The sequence below is a fragment of the Babylonia areolata genome, chromosome 10 (genome assembly GCF_041734735.1).
Source record: "Babylonia areolata isolate BAREFJ2019XMU chromosome 10, ASM4173473v1, whole genome shotgun sequence".
Classification (NCBI taxonomy): domain Eukaryota; kingdom Metazoa; phylum Mollusca; class Gastropoda; order Neogastropoda; family Buccinidae; genus Babylonia; species Babylonia areolata.
In genome coordinates, this window is record NC_134885.1 from 39,145,231 (window position 1) to 39,162,078 (window position 16,848).

A 16,848-nucleotide genomic window follows, 5' to 3' on the forward strand; every position below is an offset into this window, starting at 1 on the left:
ATGTGTGTATCATGTGTGTGTTGTCTTTTGTAAAGCAGTATGAATGAAGTTTAGATGGTTCAGCAGTATTAATGGACTTTAAATGGTTCAGATGAAGTGTGTGTGTGTGTGTGTGTGTGTGTGCGCGCGCCCCTGCGTGCGTGCGTGTGTATGTGATATGTATTTGAACCTCATTCTGACCACAGTCATGCTGCAAACATGACAGTTCTTTGTCAAGCATTCTGGGTGTAACTAGCAAGGTCTTGTACATCATGCCTTTACACCCTGCGTTTTCACGGAAAGGTTGACACATGGTAAACGTATCCCTGTATCTTTCAAGTTACGCAACGATTTGTACATAAACGATAAGCTGTTCTTCAGGTCGGGCACTAGATGATAACCAAACGATAAGCGTGCTTTCTGTTTGTTAAGGTCATTAACAGATGATTATTAAATATAACCCCGCATTGTGCAAGTTTGGCAACAAATAACTAAACAATAACGTCCCCCTGTATCGGGTCAAACAACAGATCACTAAATGATAAACGTATCTGACAGATAGCTTATACGATAAACGTATCACTGTATTGTTCAGGTCAACGACAGATAACTAAATAATGAACATAACCCTGCATTGTTCAGCAGAGGATAACAAAATGACAACTGAACTGTGCATTGTTCAGGTCAAACAACAGATAATTGAACGATAAAAGAATGAACCCTGCGTTGTACAGGTCCAGCTGCAGAACGATACTAAGCGCTTAATTAAAACCGAACCCTATCTATGTTCAGGACGGGCGCGGCACAGGGACAGCGAGTACCACGTGCTGGGCAGCCACAAGCCGGACACCGCCGACAAGGAGAAAGGCAGCATGGCTGCTGAGCGCCTCATGAACAGCGCCATCGCTCAGGTGAAGCAGGAGATGACCGACAACCCCAACGCCTTCCTCCAAGACATGACCCACAAACAGCGCGCCGACCTCGAAGCCCGGAAAATTGAGGCGGAGAGAGCCAGCCTGAAGCGACGCCGCCAGGACGTCTCTGGCGTCGTCTACAGTCTGCTCTGTTTCAAGTGCCAAGTCTTCGCTTGCTCGTCCTCCGACCTGCGGCTGCTGAACGGCTCCAACACGCTGGTGATGGGCGAGGAGTTCCAGAGGCGGTGGAAGAGGGTAGAGAAGAAAGGGAAACTGGCCGAGAAGTTCCAGGAAGGTCTGGAGAAGACGGCCAAGGCGCACTGCCAGAAATGTGGGTGCGAGTGGGGCTGCGTCGTCCGCTACACCCCGACCGGAGTGGAGTACCCCGTGCTCAAGATCAAGAGCTTCCTTTTCGAGGGCGACGACTCCGGGCCTGTGAAGAAGTTCAAAGGGATTGGGGGGCTTCCCTTCACTATCCAGGAGATCACCCCAGAGGAGCTGGGCCATCAGAGCACTTCGGCCTGAAGCACGTGAAGGGGGCGAGGGGTGGGGGCGGAGGGGGACCAGGGGGGTGGGGGGGGGGGGTCTGTCCATTCCATGACGGGACAGGAAAGACGACGGGAGACTATTGACATTGGACCCAGGCTTTGAAAACACAGCCGTCAGACCTGCAGGAACCTGGTGAACAGTCGTTCAGTGCGATAACCCCAGTGACTTTGAGCACAGAGCTAAGAGAGAAGTAGAAGTGTGTGATGTGTCATGTACGCACGCATGAAACGCGTGATTGAATACGGCCCATGGACGTCCACGTGCATGCAAGTGCGCGCAAACACACACACACACACACACACACACGCACGCACGCACGCACGCACGCACGCACGCATTAACCGCTAATACAGATTTGACATGCACTCGTTATGTGTAGTGCACATTCTCTCTCTCTCTCTCTCTCTCTCTCTCTCTCTCTCTCTCTCTCTCTCTCTCTCTCTCTGTCTCTCTCTCTCTCTTTCTGCAAAAGTTAGTTTAACGTTGATGTTTTTCAACGGATTTTACGTGATATGGTTTTAGCTCTGGACTGCATCTTTTCCCTTTGCTGACAAAATTGTAAGTTCATTTTCTGTTTGCTTTTTTTTCTGTCTTTCTTTCTTTCTTTTTTTTTGTTTTCTTCTTCTTCATTCGTAGTTTTGAGACTTATGTGGTGATATATAGCTGCTCTGAATAGTGTTTTTGCTTTCAGCCGATGACCACATGAAATGGGTTTTTTTGTTTTGTTTTTTTGTTTGTTTGTTTTTTATTTGTTTTTTGTTTTTTTTTAATCGAAAGGTTTTTAACACAGTGTGGTTGAATCCATCATTTCATATCATAATAATTGTGCTGGATTTGGAAACGGCAATACATGCATGTGATGTTACGGATAACATGGTCGTCGATTTGGTTGGGGGGGTGGGGGGGACAGGAGGGAAAATGTGGGATTTTCATCTACAAATATGTTCTCCAATAGGGATTGAAATAAGAAGGGTGGTTTCTGTACACACACACACTCATACACACACACACACAGGTTAGATACTGAGGTTCGACTGTCATGAAAAACTTTTTCTGTTAGTCATTTTTTTTCTACAATGCTTAAAGATATCATATACACAAGTACATGGAATATAACACACACACACACACACACACACACACACACATGCATACACACAGCTTTTTCCTGGCATGTCAGCATATTCACAACACACACATATCTGCGAAAACTTTGGAGAACTAACAGCAACGAGACCCATAATGTTTGAGATCAGCACTCCATTTTCATTCGTTTTGTGACCAGTTTTGAAAACGGTTAGAGAGAGAGAGAGAGATCGAGTGTGCAAGTGTTTGTGTGTGTATGTGAACTGTATGTTCTTCATGTGGAAGGTTCATGCGAGCATCAAGATTTTGCAGGATCAAGTACCTTCCCAACAGTGATGGATAATGATTATACATCTTGGGAGAGAATCTCTGAGCCGAGGGGTGGGGTGTATACTAAATGCAGCTATTTTGAGGTGCAGATTCTCCATTTTCCCCCATCTCTTCCTCCACAAAAGGCCTGTCCCAGGCAAAGTGCTGTACAAAAATCCGCTTCGATCGTAAAACAAATACAATTTGCAGACAGAAAAAAAAAGAAGAAGAAAAAAGGTAAGTGCTGCACCTTAGCGACGCGCTTTCTCAGGGGAGAGCACCCCTAATTTCCCACAAACAGCAATCTGTTGTTACCGAAAGTAATAAAATGCAATACAATACAGTTCAATACACTGCAATGTAATGCAGTGCAGAGCAGCGCAACACAATGCAATACAATGCATAACAATACAGAATAAATGCGACATGGTTGTAAAGCCATGCTGTACAGATACTTTAAGCATGGTTTGGCCAGGAATCTTTCATTAATTCTATAGTCAGCATGATGATCTTTTGGTTGAAATAAGCATGATATATTACCAACTGAGTTAGGTCGAGTACCAGGTTTTCCACGGTAACTGCGTCCGTTGAAACATTGCAACATAAACAGCATTGATTACTATGATTTTCGTGAAGTATTGGATGTTTGGTATTTAATATCCCGCTTGAAGAACTGCAGTCCTTTCAAATAATGTTTAACAGGTGAAGTATGTGTGTGATCTGTGCCACTTGCTGTTTTGCATGTACAAAAAGTGATTTCTAGCTTGCAACATTTGTTCACGTCTAGCACCTGTTATGATGTTTTGTTGAGTAGTTCGTCTTCTGCAGATTTCTCTCTGTCTCTGTCTCTATCTCTCTATTTTTACTACCTTTTATTTATTCCTTTACTCATTTTTGCTGATAACCACTGTCACGAATATGTGTAGGTACTAATTTCTGTGAGTTTTGTTATCATCTATAAAGATTTTGATGTAGTAAAAAGTAAGTTGGGTACTAGCTGTTCATTCTGCACTGTTGTTTGCTTACATGCCTGTGCCTTTTTGTATTTTCTGTGTGGCTTTGAAGTATTTTGATTTCTTTAACTTTTTCTCTCTCCTAATTTTGTTGTTGTTGTTGTTGTTGTGGTTACAGTAATCTCGGGGTGATAAACTAAGCGTACATCCTCGTCACAGCTTTTCGTCGTATCTGCCTTAAGGAGTTTTATGGTTAAGATAATTTCATGAAGTGTGTACTTTTTTTTATCATGTGAAGAGAGTTTTAAATGTGTTTAACTTGGATTCCTTTATATATATATATATATATATATATATATATATATATATATAAAAGTTGGACAGTTCTGATATGGCCCTGAGCAATTGACTGGACCATAAGCAGCAAAAAAATAATATTGTCAAATAGTAGTGTTTTTAAAAAACAATTTCTCACTGTCTACATTTGTCAAATGTCAAACTGTGATATTGTTTTCAACGATCGGAAGTGAAAGGCTTTCATTTTTTTTACAGTCTACACCTGATTTTGCGTGTCACTAATGTACTTCTTTGTTCTCCTATCTACATCTAATTTTGCTTGTTTGATAAAGGTGGGGGGGGGGGTTGTTGTTTTTTTTTACCACACATTAGCAATGTAGTCATTATTTTCATGTCGGTGTGTTTTGTTGTTTTTTGTTTGTTTTGCTTTTATGTGTAGTTTCATAAAGTAGAGAATATATTCCGGGAGTTGAAATGATAAGAATAAAAAGAACTACAATGTATAGCAGTCATTACAAGTGTGTGTGTGTGTGCAACGCAACGCAACGCAAGATAATGCAGCGCTACAGTATACGATGAAACGCAACGCGATGCAACACTGGACACTGCAACGCATAACAACGCAACACAACACACCCATTGTGACAAAACGTTTTGCTAAACAGCACAGCACAACACAATACAATACAGTACTATACAAAACAACGCAATACCTACGACACAGTACAAAGCAACACAATACATACAACGCAATGCAGTACGATACAATACAACAACACACCACAACGCAACCATAACACAACGCATAAAAACGCAAACAACAGAACACTGCCACTGTTTGTCTGTGAATGTCACTGTCATAAATGGGTCCCACTGGCTACACACACCATCAGACACAACCCATGGACGTCAGTAGGGGGTCTTCAGCAGACACTTAACTGGGTCAGGGATGTCGCACCACTGACACGAAACTGGGTCAGAGATGTCGCATCACTGATACTTAACTGGGTTAGGGATGTCACATCACTGACACTTAACTGGGTCAAGGATGTCACACCACTAACACGAAACTGGGTCAGAGATGTCGCATCACTGATACTTAACTGGGTCAGGGATGTCACATCACTGACACTTAACTGGGTCAGAGATGTCACAACAGACACTTAACTGGGTCAGAGATGTCACAACACTGACACTTAACTGGGTCAGGGATGTCACATAACTGACACTTAACTAGGTCAGAGATGTCACAACACTGACACTTATCTGGGTCAGAGATGTCACAACACTGACACTTAACTGGGTCAGAGATATCGCATCACTGATACTTAACTGGGTCAAGGATGTCACACCACTGACACGAAACCGGGTCAGAGATGTCGCATCACTGATACTTAACTGGGTCAGGGATGTTGCAACACTGACACTTTACCTGGTCAGAGATGTCACATCACTGGTAGTCGGTGCAGGTCCAATTTGCCTATTCCCATTTCGCCGATACTCTTCCCTCGTGCCGCCCACCCGTTGGTTATGGCCTCTTGTGAATTTTTTGACTCTCGGTCTTATTTTTGCCAACCTGCCAGTCCCGTTTCGCCTACTTAAGTCCCCGGCTCTTTCTCTCTCTCTCTTTGTTTAGCATATACACACCCACCCCACCCCCCACACGTAAACAAGCGTGCGTACACACACACACACACACACACACACACATCCTCCCACAGAAGGGAGATGTCACAGGGATTGTCGCAGGACGTGCTCTCACCTTTCCGTTTGTACACGTGGATGATGGATGCATCCTTAAAGTCTTGTAGCAAGCTCCCCTTTTCCCATTCTGACTGGAAGGGCACACACACACACACACACACATGCACACACACACACACACACACACACACAAACACACACATAAACACGCACACACACACACATATACACACATACACAAATCCTATGTACATTTTTATTTCTTTGTAAATCATTGGCTCTCAGATAAAACTGTCTTTCTGCCTTTCAAAAAAATCCATTCTGACTCCACCTAGAACAAAGGAGGGGGGAAAAAAAAGTTCTGGACCACCACATAAGACGGTATCATGGAAAGCAGATATATAGCAACGCCCCTAATAAGTTAGTTCATACACAAACACAAAAGAAGAAAAGGGTGAAAACATGCGAAAACTCAAACATACGAACAAACAAACAAAAACAAAAACCATGAAAACTACTAAACCTGACCAAGGCAACCAACCACTGTAAGATTTGGCACCTCGCAACAAAAATTCTGCTGAAGTTGGTTTCTCAAAAGAAAGGAACAGGGAGGGAGAGGGAAAGTGTGCATTTTGCTGGCACTAGCTAAAAGAACTGGTCGATTGTGTGGAAACTTGTTTTTTTCCCTACCTTGATACACTCAGCGGGAACTAACCGGTCTCTGTAGAATTTTACAGGTAACGTTCTATGGTATTTCTCTTTTGTCACAACAGACTTCTCTGTGTGAAATTCGGGCTTCTCTCCCCAGGGAGAGCGTGTCGATACACTACAGCACCACCCATTTTTTTTGTATTTTTTCCGGCGTGCAGTTTTTATTTGTTTTTCCTAACGAAGTGGATTTTTCTACAGAAATTTGCCAGGAACAACCCTTTTGTTGCCCTGGGTTCTTTTACGTGCCCTAAGTGCATGCTGCACACAGGACCTCAGTTTATTGTCTCATCTCAATGACTAGCGTCCAGACCACCACTCAAGGTCTAGTGGAGGGGGAGAAAATATCGGCGGCTGAGCCGTGATTCAAACCAGCGCGCCCAGATTCTCTCGCTTCCTTGGCGGACGCGTTACCTCTAGGACAACACTCCACACTTCATACACACTGAGCGTGGAAGGACTTAAAGAAAAGAGCAGCAACCTCCAGAGTTGTTCAAAGTGGTTCCTGTCCTGTTCCTCCTGTCTTCAATACCCCTCCAACCCACCCACTCTCCTCTTCTCTTTGGCTTTCTTTCCATTCTGAACATCCACAGTCATCCGCCTCAGTCTGGCTCTTTACCTGTGTTTCTTCACTGACTCACTCTTGGGTCATTTTTCAGTCAAACCATCCACTATCTTCCTTTCAAGTTGTCATCCTATCTTCCTTTCTAGTTGTTTTCTGGCCAACCCCGAAAATGGACTATGGATGCCTACATCATGGGGTAAAATTGGTCAAACACTTAAAGAGCCCACTCACTGTATAACAGTTGCAGCCCAAGAATACAGGAGAAGAAGAAGAAATGATTTTCCGTCCTGCTTGGTAGTCTTCATCCCCTTTCAATCATTCCAATCCTTGATCATTTTCAGTGAGGCAAGTGAATACAAAATTCACACTAACAGAAGAACTTAATGAATCAAGAGCCTGACACAGAAATGACTGGCGAAACCAGTAGTACAAGATTATAATGCCAGCATCCAAGCTAAAAAATAAACTAAAGAACCAATGATCTTGTACACAGAAGGAATGTTTAGGAAAATAACAAAACAGCACATACAAATACTTGCATATGAAAAAAAAATCCAATGGAATGGACAGATGCAGTGAATAAAGAGACACAACAATATCATCTATCAATCATCACTTCCGTGTATGCTCATCAGGAATAAATAACCGCTTCATCTGGCTTCACAATCTTGCCACCAGCTATACACGTTAATACAACGAAGGACCGTTTGAAGCGTAACCAATCAACTGCTGGTCATGCTTCAAACAAGTCCTTCATTGTCCTTGAAAACGAGTTGATCAATTAAACAAAAGCTGTAAAAATCAAACATATAAAGATACATAATGGAATACACTAGTCGGTAAAAAGAACATGAGAGAGCAAGACAACATCACTGACAAAACTCACACAGCAATGTCATTCAACCGGATTCACTCAGTTCCCCACATCTCACTGAAGGAATGGATTGCCACAATTCATGAACGAAGGTTAATACCAGAACCTCTATGTACTGCATGTGCAGAAAATGTCACAGATGTGCCAAAAAGAGAAGAAGAAAAAAAAATCTTTTGAAAACAAATATCTTTGGCTACTCACAAGAGGACCAGTCCTGATCTTAGGATGAACAAATGAACAAAAAGGAAACAAATTATATAATAAAAAAAAAGACATTCTACAGGTGGACAAGGAATGCAAGAGCATTCAAACTCAGACAGAAGTCCTGTGTTAAAAAAAAAAAAAGGTTATTGTCACAGCATAGTCCAGTTAGTAATCCCTACATGGTTATAACAACTCAGCCCTGCCCAACACTTGTTCTGAGTTACGACTTAGAGGGTAAATACAATTATCTTACGGCCATTGCCGTGTGTGTGTGTGTGTGTGTGTGTGTGGTTGAGTGGTAGGGGGTGCAGAGGCAGCAGTCTTAGAAGAAACCAGAAGAGAAAACAACCTGTGGTCACTTGTGGTGTTCAGAAATAAAGCTTGAACAGGGGCAAAGAAACCAAAACAAAAGACAGAAACATGACTTACACAAGAAGACACTGAAAATAAACTGGGTATAAAATGAAGAAACAAAGCAGCAAAAAAAAAGGGGGGGGATGGGTGGGTAGGTGAGTGGCGGAGCACACTGAAACATTCTACATTATGCGAACTGTTCGTAAAGAATACACTCTCAAACATCGATTACACTTGTATCCAGTAACTTCAACACAATATGGGATGTCCAACATACAAGCATACAAATGATAAGACCATATGGTGTAACAGATACACCATGATGAATACATGAAGTCACTTCAAGCCACCACTGTTGTCAACATGTCTTCAATCCACACAGAGCCGACAGCCTGCTCTCTTTGTTTCAATGGCTTTTTTTTTTTTTCCAATACACTCATGTACACAAAACTAATAATAATAATTCATCTTTAGATAGATATAGTGCAAACAACGCAAATTATACAGTCTTCCAATACTTTTAACAAAATTATCTTTATTATAATTAGCCAATGGCAAAAGGATGGATCAATGAATTATTTAACCATCTCAAAAAGTTCAAATGGGAACAAATTGAAAAGAACTATATAAATATAATATTCAGGCTCTGACATCAGTGTTCAAATGGGAACAAATTGAAAAGAACTATATAAGTATCATATTCAAGCTCTGACATCTACACACTGTTTGGAGACCTGGTGGCACGGACACACAAACAAAAAATACTGAGGTCCACTGCATCGCTGACAGTGGTATTGTGCTCTCTCTCTCTCTCTCTCCGGAGTAACCTGCATTGGCATAGAGCATGAAAGTGTTATAAAGTCAGACCTGTATTGGCATGCAGCATTAAAGTGTTATAAAGTTTAAGACCTGTGTTGGTACACAGCATGAAAGTGTTATGAAGTTAGAACTGCATTGGCATAGAGCATGAAAGTGTCATGAAAGTTTAAGACGTGCATTGGCACAGAGAATGAAAGTGTTAAAAATCTAAGACATGGACAAACACCATTGGAAAGTGTGAATCCTTCATTAGTGATGCTGACTATCAGTCCATACAATCTGTATACACCATAGTCATTACAGGTTTCATTACTGTGGTGCTGATTTCACAGAGTGTTCCATTTCTTTGTGGCTTATGCCCATGAAGAAACGTGTAAATTATTTTTATGAGAGAATTCTGATGCAAGAGCAAAGTTTTGGGTGCAAGGCTCAACAGGTCAAGTGTTATGAAAATTGAAAAGCTGCATCATCTACGAAAGCAAAGCCTGGTTCTCAAAAATCAGAGAAAAGCACATTTCAAATCACAAAGTCAAACAGCAGATAAAACATAATCCAAAAGAAACTCAACTGTAATATGAATGAATCTTTGGCCTTTAATTTGAGTTACACTAAGGTTAATAATCCACTGCTTTAAAGTGGTTCATACTTCTCTGGACAACAATCCAGTGACATGATTCTATCTCTGGACAACAATCCAGTGACATGCTCCTATCTCTGGACAACAATCCAGTGACATGATCCTATCTCTGGACAACAATCCAGTGACATGATCCTATCTGGACAACAATCCAGTGACATGATCCTATCTGGACAACAATCCAGTGACATGATCCTATCTCTGGACAACAATCCAGTGACATGCTCCTATCTCTGGACAACAATCCAGTGACATGCTCCTATCTCTGGACAACAATCCAGTGACATGCTCCTATCTCTGGACAACAATCCAGTGACATGCTCCTATCTCTGGACAACAATCCAGTGACATGATCCTTTCTCTGGACAACAATCCAGTGACATGATCCTTTCTCTGGACAACAATCCAGTGACATGATCCTTTCTCTGGACAACAATCCAGTGACATGATCCTTTCTCTGGACAACAATCCAGTGACATGCTCCTATCTCTGGACAACAATCCAGTGACATGCTCCTATCTCTGGACAACAATCCAGTGACATGATCCTATCTCTGGAGAACAATCCAATAACATGCTCCTATCTCTGGACAACAATCCAGTGACATGATCCTATCTCTGGACAACAATCCAGTGACATGATCCTATCTCTGGACAACAATCCAGTGACATGATCCTATCTCTGGACAACAATCCAGTGACATGATCCTATCTGGACAACAATCCAGTGACATGATCCTATCTCTGGACAACAATCCAGTGACATGATCCTATCTCTGGACAACAATCCAGTGACATGCTCCTATCTCTGGACAACAATCCAGTGACATGATCCTTTCTCTGGACAACAATCCAGTGACATGCTCCTATCTCTGGACAACAATCCAGTGACATGATCCTTTCTCTGGACAACAATCCAGTGACATGCTCCTATCTCTGGACAACAATCCAGTGACATGCTGCTATCTCTGGACAACAATCCAGTGACATGATCCTATCTCTGGACAACAATCCAGTGACATGATCCTATCTCTGGACAACAATCCAGTGACATGCTCCTATCTCTGAACAACAATCCAGTGACATGCTCCTATCTCTGGACAACAATCCAGTGACATGCTGCTATCTCTGGACAACAATCCAGTGACATGATCCTATCTCTGGACAACAATCCAGTGACATGCTGCTATCTCTGGACAACAATCCAGTGACATGCTCCTATCTCTGGACAACAATCCAGTGACATGCTCCTATCTCTGGACAACAATCCAGTGACATGATCCTATCTGGAATATCTTCATGATAAAGGAGGGTAGCGGGGTGAAATCCTAACTAACAATGCGACGTTTTGTTTCAGAATCAGTGCCAGGATGCCTCAGCCAGCCATATCTGCAGCGTTATGTTTGCTTTGTGTTTAGAACATTCCTGAATGTAAGGAATCAGGGTAGAGTCAGGAATCTTAACACTAGGCAAGCTTAGTGCCGCTCAGACTACTTGCGTGTTCCTGCCCTGGTGCACAAAGCCAGGCCTTGTTCAGGTCAACGCTCCTCAATTACGATGTAATAATTAATTGCAATGTTTTTAAAAGCGAATAAGTGAAATGCTTTTATTTGAGAACATATGTTTATTATTCTTGTTTAATCAAGTTATCCGCGTGTGTGGGGTGGGGGTGGGGTGGGGGGGTGCGGGTGTGTGCTGATTATCTGGTTGAGGTTTTCCGCAATTCATCTTTATTCTTATCTTATCTGTCTATTATAATCAATGTGCAGTATAGTAGGCTATGTTTATAATTATATTCAAATAATGTTTCTTAATTCTTTCTGTTTTTACATTAAGAATACTAGTTATTACCTGCAGTGTGTGGATATATGTATGAAACGATGTATGTGATATTTTTTACATTTGTATCTTCGTAATATTTGTAGGGGCTGTTGTTTGCTTTTACAGTTATGGTCCCCATGTTGTTTACTTGTCTATTTGTGATAATGCACCTGACCAAATTTCTCCAGTTGGAGATAATAAAGTTATTCTTATCTTATCTTATCTTATCTTATCTGTCCAACACTGATGTGCTGAGCTTTGGTCAGAACAAAATGTACAAGATATTTTGAGGTTATAATCAAAACAATCATTTGATGGATGACCAAACGGTATCACTGCCAAAAGACTTTGAGGTTATAATCCAAACAATCATTTGATGGATGACCAAACGGACGCAGGCAAACTCTTGGCTTGTGCCTCATATATGCCTGCTCTTTTCTTATCTTGTTCTTGACTCTGGGGGTCGAGGGTTTCATTCATAAAAAAAAAAAAAACCAACAAAGATCACATGACGGTCTATGACTGAAGTGGTCATCATGAGAACAATGTGGACACAGACCTCAATGTGTACAAGATCAAAACAACCTTTTACCACAATCATCTGCATTAGGGGAGACCAAAAAAAAAAGAAAAACAGAAAGAAAAAAGATGGAACATACACATCCAACAAACTGTGTGTTCATCAGGCAGAGAGACTAGGCTAGTTCATGAACTGCTGACATATATTCCAAGCAAAACTGATTGTAAAGCAACAGCTTGTATATTTTCATTGAAAAAAATTTTTTTTAAAGGTTAATGAAAGAAGAACCAACTCGGTCCAAATAATAACAATGTGATTGGGAATATAAGAAAACCAATGACATGATTGACATCAACAAGAAATAACAAGAAAAATCATGGATAACAAAAAACATGGAAACTAATGATGATTCCCCCCCAAAAAAACACACAATGAATAGGCACTAGTTTTGCTAATCACAGACTACTTTTAGTGACGGTGAATGTTATACTTCACACCCATCACACCACCTTCCATCCATGCATAAAAACGTAACAGCGTTGACATCAGAGACATTCTGTACACGTTTGGTTATTCAGCAGTTGGAGCGTGTATTTCCTCATGTTCCACTTACAACAGAGAAGAAAGTCATGTGAGCGTGCGTGTTCTTGTGTTTCTCTCCTCAAGCTTCCTTATGGGTACAAAAAAGCCACAGTCATTATTTTTTAATGGATCAGATGTTCTGAAAAAAAAAAAAAAAAAAAAAAAAAAAAAAGCACCCAACAACCTCAAATTAAACTAGGACACTGCCAGAGGGTGTTTGCAGATTTGATCCTGCTGCGTTGACATGAGAAGTTTAAAATTGTGCAATATCCTAATATAGAGACACTTGAAGGACACTTCCCAGGGCCATGAACTCTACTGCTCTCAGATTTAACAAAGAAAACAGAACCAGCATTCACAGAAACAGCGTTCACAGAAACAGCGTTCAGCACATGACAAAGTCACACTGGGGCCAGGGGCAGGGAACTGGTGAACAAGGGAGGAATACAAACAAAAGAACCAAATAAACATAAAAACAACTGAACTGCATCTTCTACACGGGTGTCTTTTTTAAAAAAATAATGTTCTTTATACAGTTAAGCTATTAGTTTCTTTACGTTCACTTTGTTCTTTTGCTTGTAATCCTCTCACACACCAGAAAGGGGTGAAAGGAAATCAAATCTGAAATCCTGGGAAGGCGGAGGGGGGTGGGGGAACCTCAAACCTTCCTCCCTCCCCTCTTTCCCCAGAGCAAAGTGTGACCACTTGGACTTTCCACCCCGAAGCAAAGCAACGGCTGGCTAACCCACCCAGACAAACAATTTTCATAACAGCTCATCGCTCCTTGGAAGACGCTCAGCAAGCCGCATACTGTTCCTAAAGCAAAGCGGTATACACAATAACATAGATTCTTTTTTTTTCTAATTCTGCCTGCGCTTGACAGTCAAGACTGAAAAAAAACAAACCCAACAACAAACAAAAGGAACTCATAAATTGATTATGCGTGTATGTGTGTGGGGGGGAGGGTGGGGTGGGGGAAGGGAGGGGGGGTTAGGGATGAGAGTGGAGGGTGTTAAGCTCAAGCAGGAAGTGTGAGAGCGGGAGGGGGGGGGGGGGAGGAGAGGTAGGAAGGAGGTGGGTGCACAGAGTGGAACAGAAAGAAGTACTGGAGGGCAGGGGGAGGAGGGGGGTTAAGGAGGTGGGGGGAGGGGAGGGTGGAGAATAAGGATGGTACGGTGAATGCTGGTGAGCCAGGTGTGTTGCAAAGACTTGACCAGTTTTGGAACAGGGCAGACTTTTCCTGATCCTTATTCATGACTTAGCTGCTGCGTTGTGAATAAAACTGTCTTGAACAAGATCCCCCCACACCCACACACCTTGCCCTCCCCCCCTCTCCCCTGCCCTCAACCCCCAACCAACCAACCCCAGTCGTCAAGGATTTCGCCTTCAAGTGCTTCCAATGCCTTCAAACTCCTGTCAAGTATTCACACAAACTCTTGTCATGATCACCGCCATGCAAACCTAACCCTCAAACTAGTTTCAACCTTGGCTACTTTTCACCTTTCAACAGACACCAACGTGCTTCTAACTCACATACATGTTCCCTGAACTCTTCTCTCACAAAAAAAAAAGAAAAAAGAAAAGAAAAAAAAAAGTCTTTCAATTAAACGTCGCTGTGAGCTGCACAGCAAAACGTCAGTCGTTGCAATGGACGCAGCAAACAGACATCTCTCTCTTCTTTTTTTTTTTTCTCCCTCTCCACAAGCTTGCCTTTTTTTAGTTGCTACTAACACTTCATCTATGTATTTCCTTGATGACTGACTGATTCTTGTTCATCACATTCACATTCACCGAGGGGGGGGCGAGGGGGGATGATCATATATCATCATCATGCATGCAGGGATGTCAGTTAGTGGCTGTTGGCGTCGGTGCCCTTGGTGATGTTGCGTGCGGACAGGTCTCGCACCATGAGGCAGGCGAAGATGGTGAGCAGCATCTTGGGCTTCACCTCCACTATGTCCTCAGGCAGGGCGTACACTCCCGCCCCAATCTTGCGGGCCAGGCCCAACACATAGCGGGCGTTGGTCAGCAATTCCTGGGACATGAGACAAGATTTGATTGTACTGCACTGTACTGCATTACTCTTCTTTGTCACAACAGATTTCTCTGTGGGAATTTTTGGCTGCTCTACCCTGGGAGATCTCGTCGCAACACTGAGAGCGCCACCCATCTTTTCTTACGGTTTCTTTCTGCAATTTTGTTTTCCAATCAAAGTGGATTTTTCTACAGAATTTTGCCAGGGACAACCCTTTTTTTTTGCCATGGGTTCTTTTACGTGTGCAAAGTGCATGCTGCACACAGGTCATCCGAATGACTAGCGTCCAGGCCACCACTCAAGGGGAAAAAATACTGGCGGCTATGGGATTCGAACCAGTGCGCTCAGATTCTCTCACTTCCTCAGCAGATGCCTTACCTCTAGGCCAACACTCCACTAATGATGATAATGCTACTAATACTACTACTACAAATGAAAATAATGATAACAACAATGACCTTAATCATAATAACAATGCTAATATGAACAACAACAACCACAAGCAATAACAACCAACAACAGTGGATACTTTTATATGTAGAGATTTGTCCAGAAAACTGCTTTACAAAGCACATGATATCATACATAACACATTACACCAAAGTTGCATATACACGCCAAAATATACCTAGCAAGCCTAGGCATGCGTAAAGACAATGCACACATACATACAAGCACACGTTCAAACATACACATATAAAAACCTGCCTGCTTCACCACACACACACACACACACACGCACACACACACACACACACACACACTTGCACATACATGCATACATGTGTGAACATACATAGGTATGCACACATAGTCAAGTGTACCACATATAAAGAAGTGCATACTGTCTGCAAGGACACCCAACAACAAAACTCATTGCTGAGAGAAGAGGTGTGATTTGAGGCCAGATTGACAGGTGCAATAGATGAGTGGTTAAAGCGTTGGACTTTCAATCTGAGGGTCACGGGTTCGAATCATGGTGACGGCGCCTGGTGGGTAAAGGGTGGAGATTTTTACCATCTCCCAGGTCAACATATGTGCAGACCTGCTAGTGCCTGAACCCCCTTCGTGTGTATATGCAAGCAGAAGATCAAATACGCACGTTAAAGATCCTGTAATCCATGTCAGCGTTCGGTGGGTTATGGAAACAAGAACATTCCCAGCATGCACACCCCCGAAAGCGGAGTATGGCTGCCTATATGGCGGGGTAAAAATGGTCATACACGTAAAAGCCCACTTGTGTGCATACGAGTGAACGTGGGAGTTGCAGCCCACAAACAAAGAAGAAGAAGAAGAGGCCAGATTTAAAAGAGGTGAAGCAGTCAGAATGTCTGAGGTTGTCAGGGTGTCCGTGATATGTCTTTGGGGCTTGAAAAGAAAAAAAGATCGTTGTCGAAACAGGTCTCAGTTCTGACACAAGGTATCCTGAGAAGTCAAGTCCCAAAAGAAGAAGAGTGGAGCTGGCAAGATGGAGTATACAAAACTCTGCTGCCCGACTCGTCCTCAGAAAGAAAAGATCTGAGCACATCACTCCTCTTTTGCAACATCTCCACTGGCTCCCTGTCTCACACCGAATAAAATACAAGATCAGCACTCTATGTTATAGATGCGTTCACAAAACTGCCCCTTCCTATCTCTGCGGCTGCCTTCATCTCTACACTCCATCTCGCTCACTACGATCAGCTTTGGATCCACTATGTTTACACATACCCAGATTCAAACACTCGACTGTTAGCCGCTGTTCTTTCTCTGTCTCCGGACCTTGCGATTGGAATGAACTTCCTCTTTCGCTTCGTCAAGTCTCCACACTCAGCTCTTTCAAGTCTGCCCTTAAAACCCACCTCTTCCCAAATTAGCCTCCCTTGCCTGCGCTTCCTTATCTTTAGTTTTCTACAGTTTTAGAGTTATGCATGCGTGTGAATGACTGGTGCGAAAGGCG

At 42.5% G+C, this 16,848-nt stretch overlaps 2 protein-coding genes across 3 annotated transcripts in view; one reads left to right on the plus strand and one right to left on the minus strand.

Annotated features, from left to right (window-relative positions):
- LOC143286997 (ATP-dependent RNA helicase DHX58-like) overlaps nt 1–4,590 on the plus strand; it is a 49,956-nt gene extending 45,366 nt beyond the window's left edge. For both annotated transcript variants that reach the window (XM_076594997.1, XM_076594998.1), the window contains exon 19: nt 772–4,590. In XM_076594997.1, coding sequence (XP_076451112.1) covers nt 772–1,418 — 647 coding nt within the window. In that variant the 3' untranslated portion in view covers nt 1,419–4,590. The remainder of the gene's footprint in view (nt 1–771) is intronic.
- An 8,421-nt stretch (nt 4,591–13,011) lies between these two features.
- The window catches only part of LOC143286998 (plastin-1-like), a 66,817-nt gene continuing 62,980 nt past the window's right edge, over nt 13,012–16,848 (minus strand). Inside the window, exon 13 of the mRNA XM_076594999.1 lies at nt 13,012–14,909. Coding sequence (XP_076451114.1) covers nt 14,724–14,909 — 186 coding nt within the window. The 3' untranslated portion in view covers nt 13,012–14,723. The remainder of the gene's footprint in view (nt 14,910–16,848) is intronic.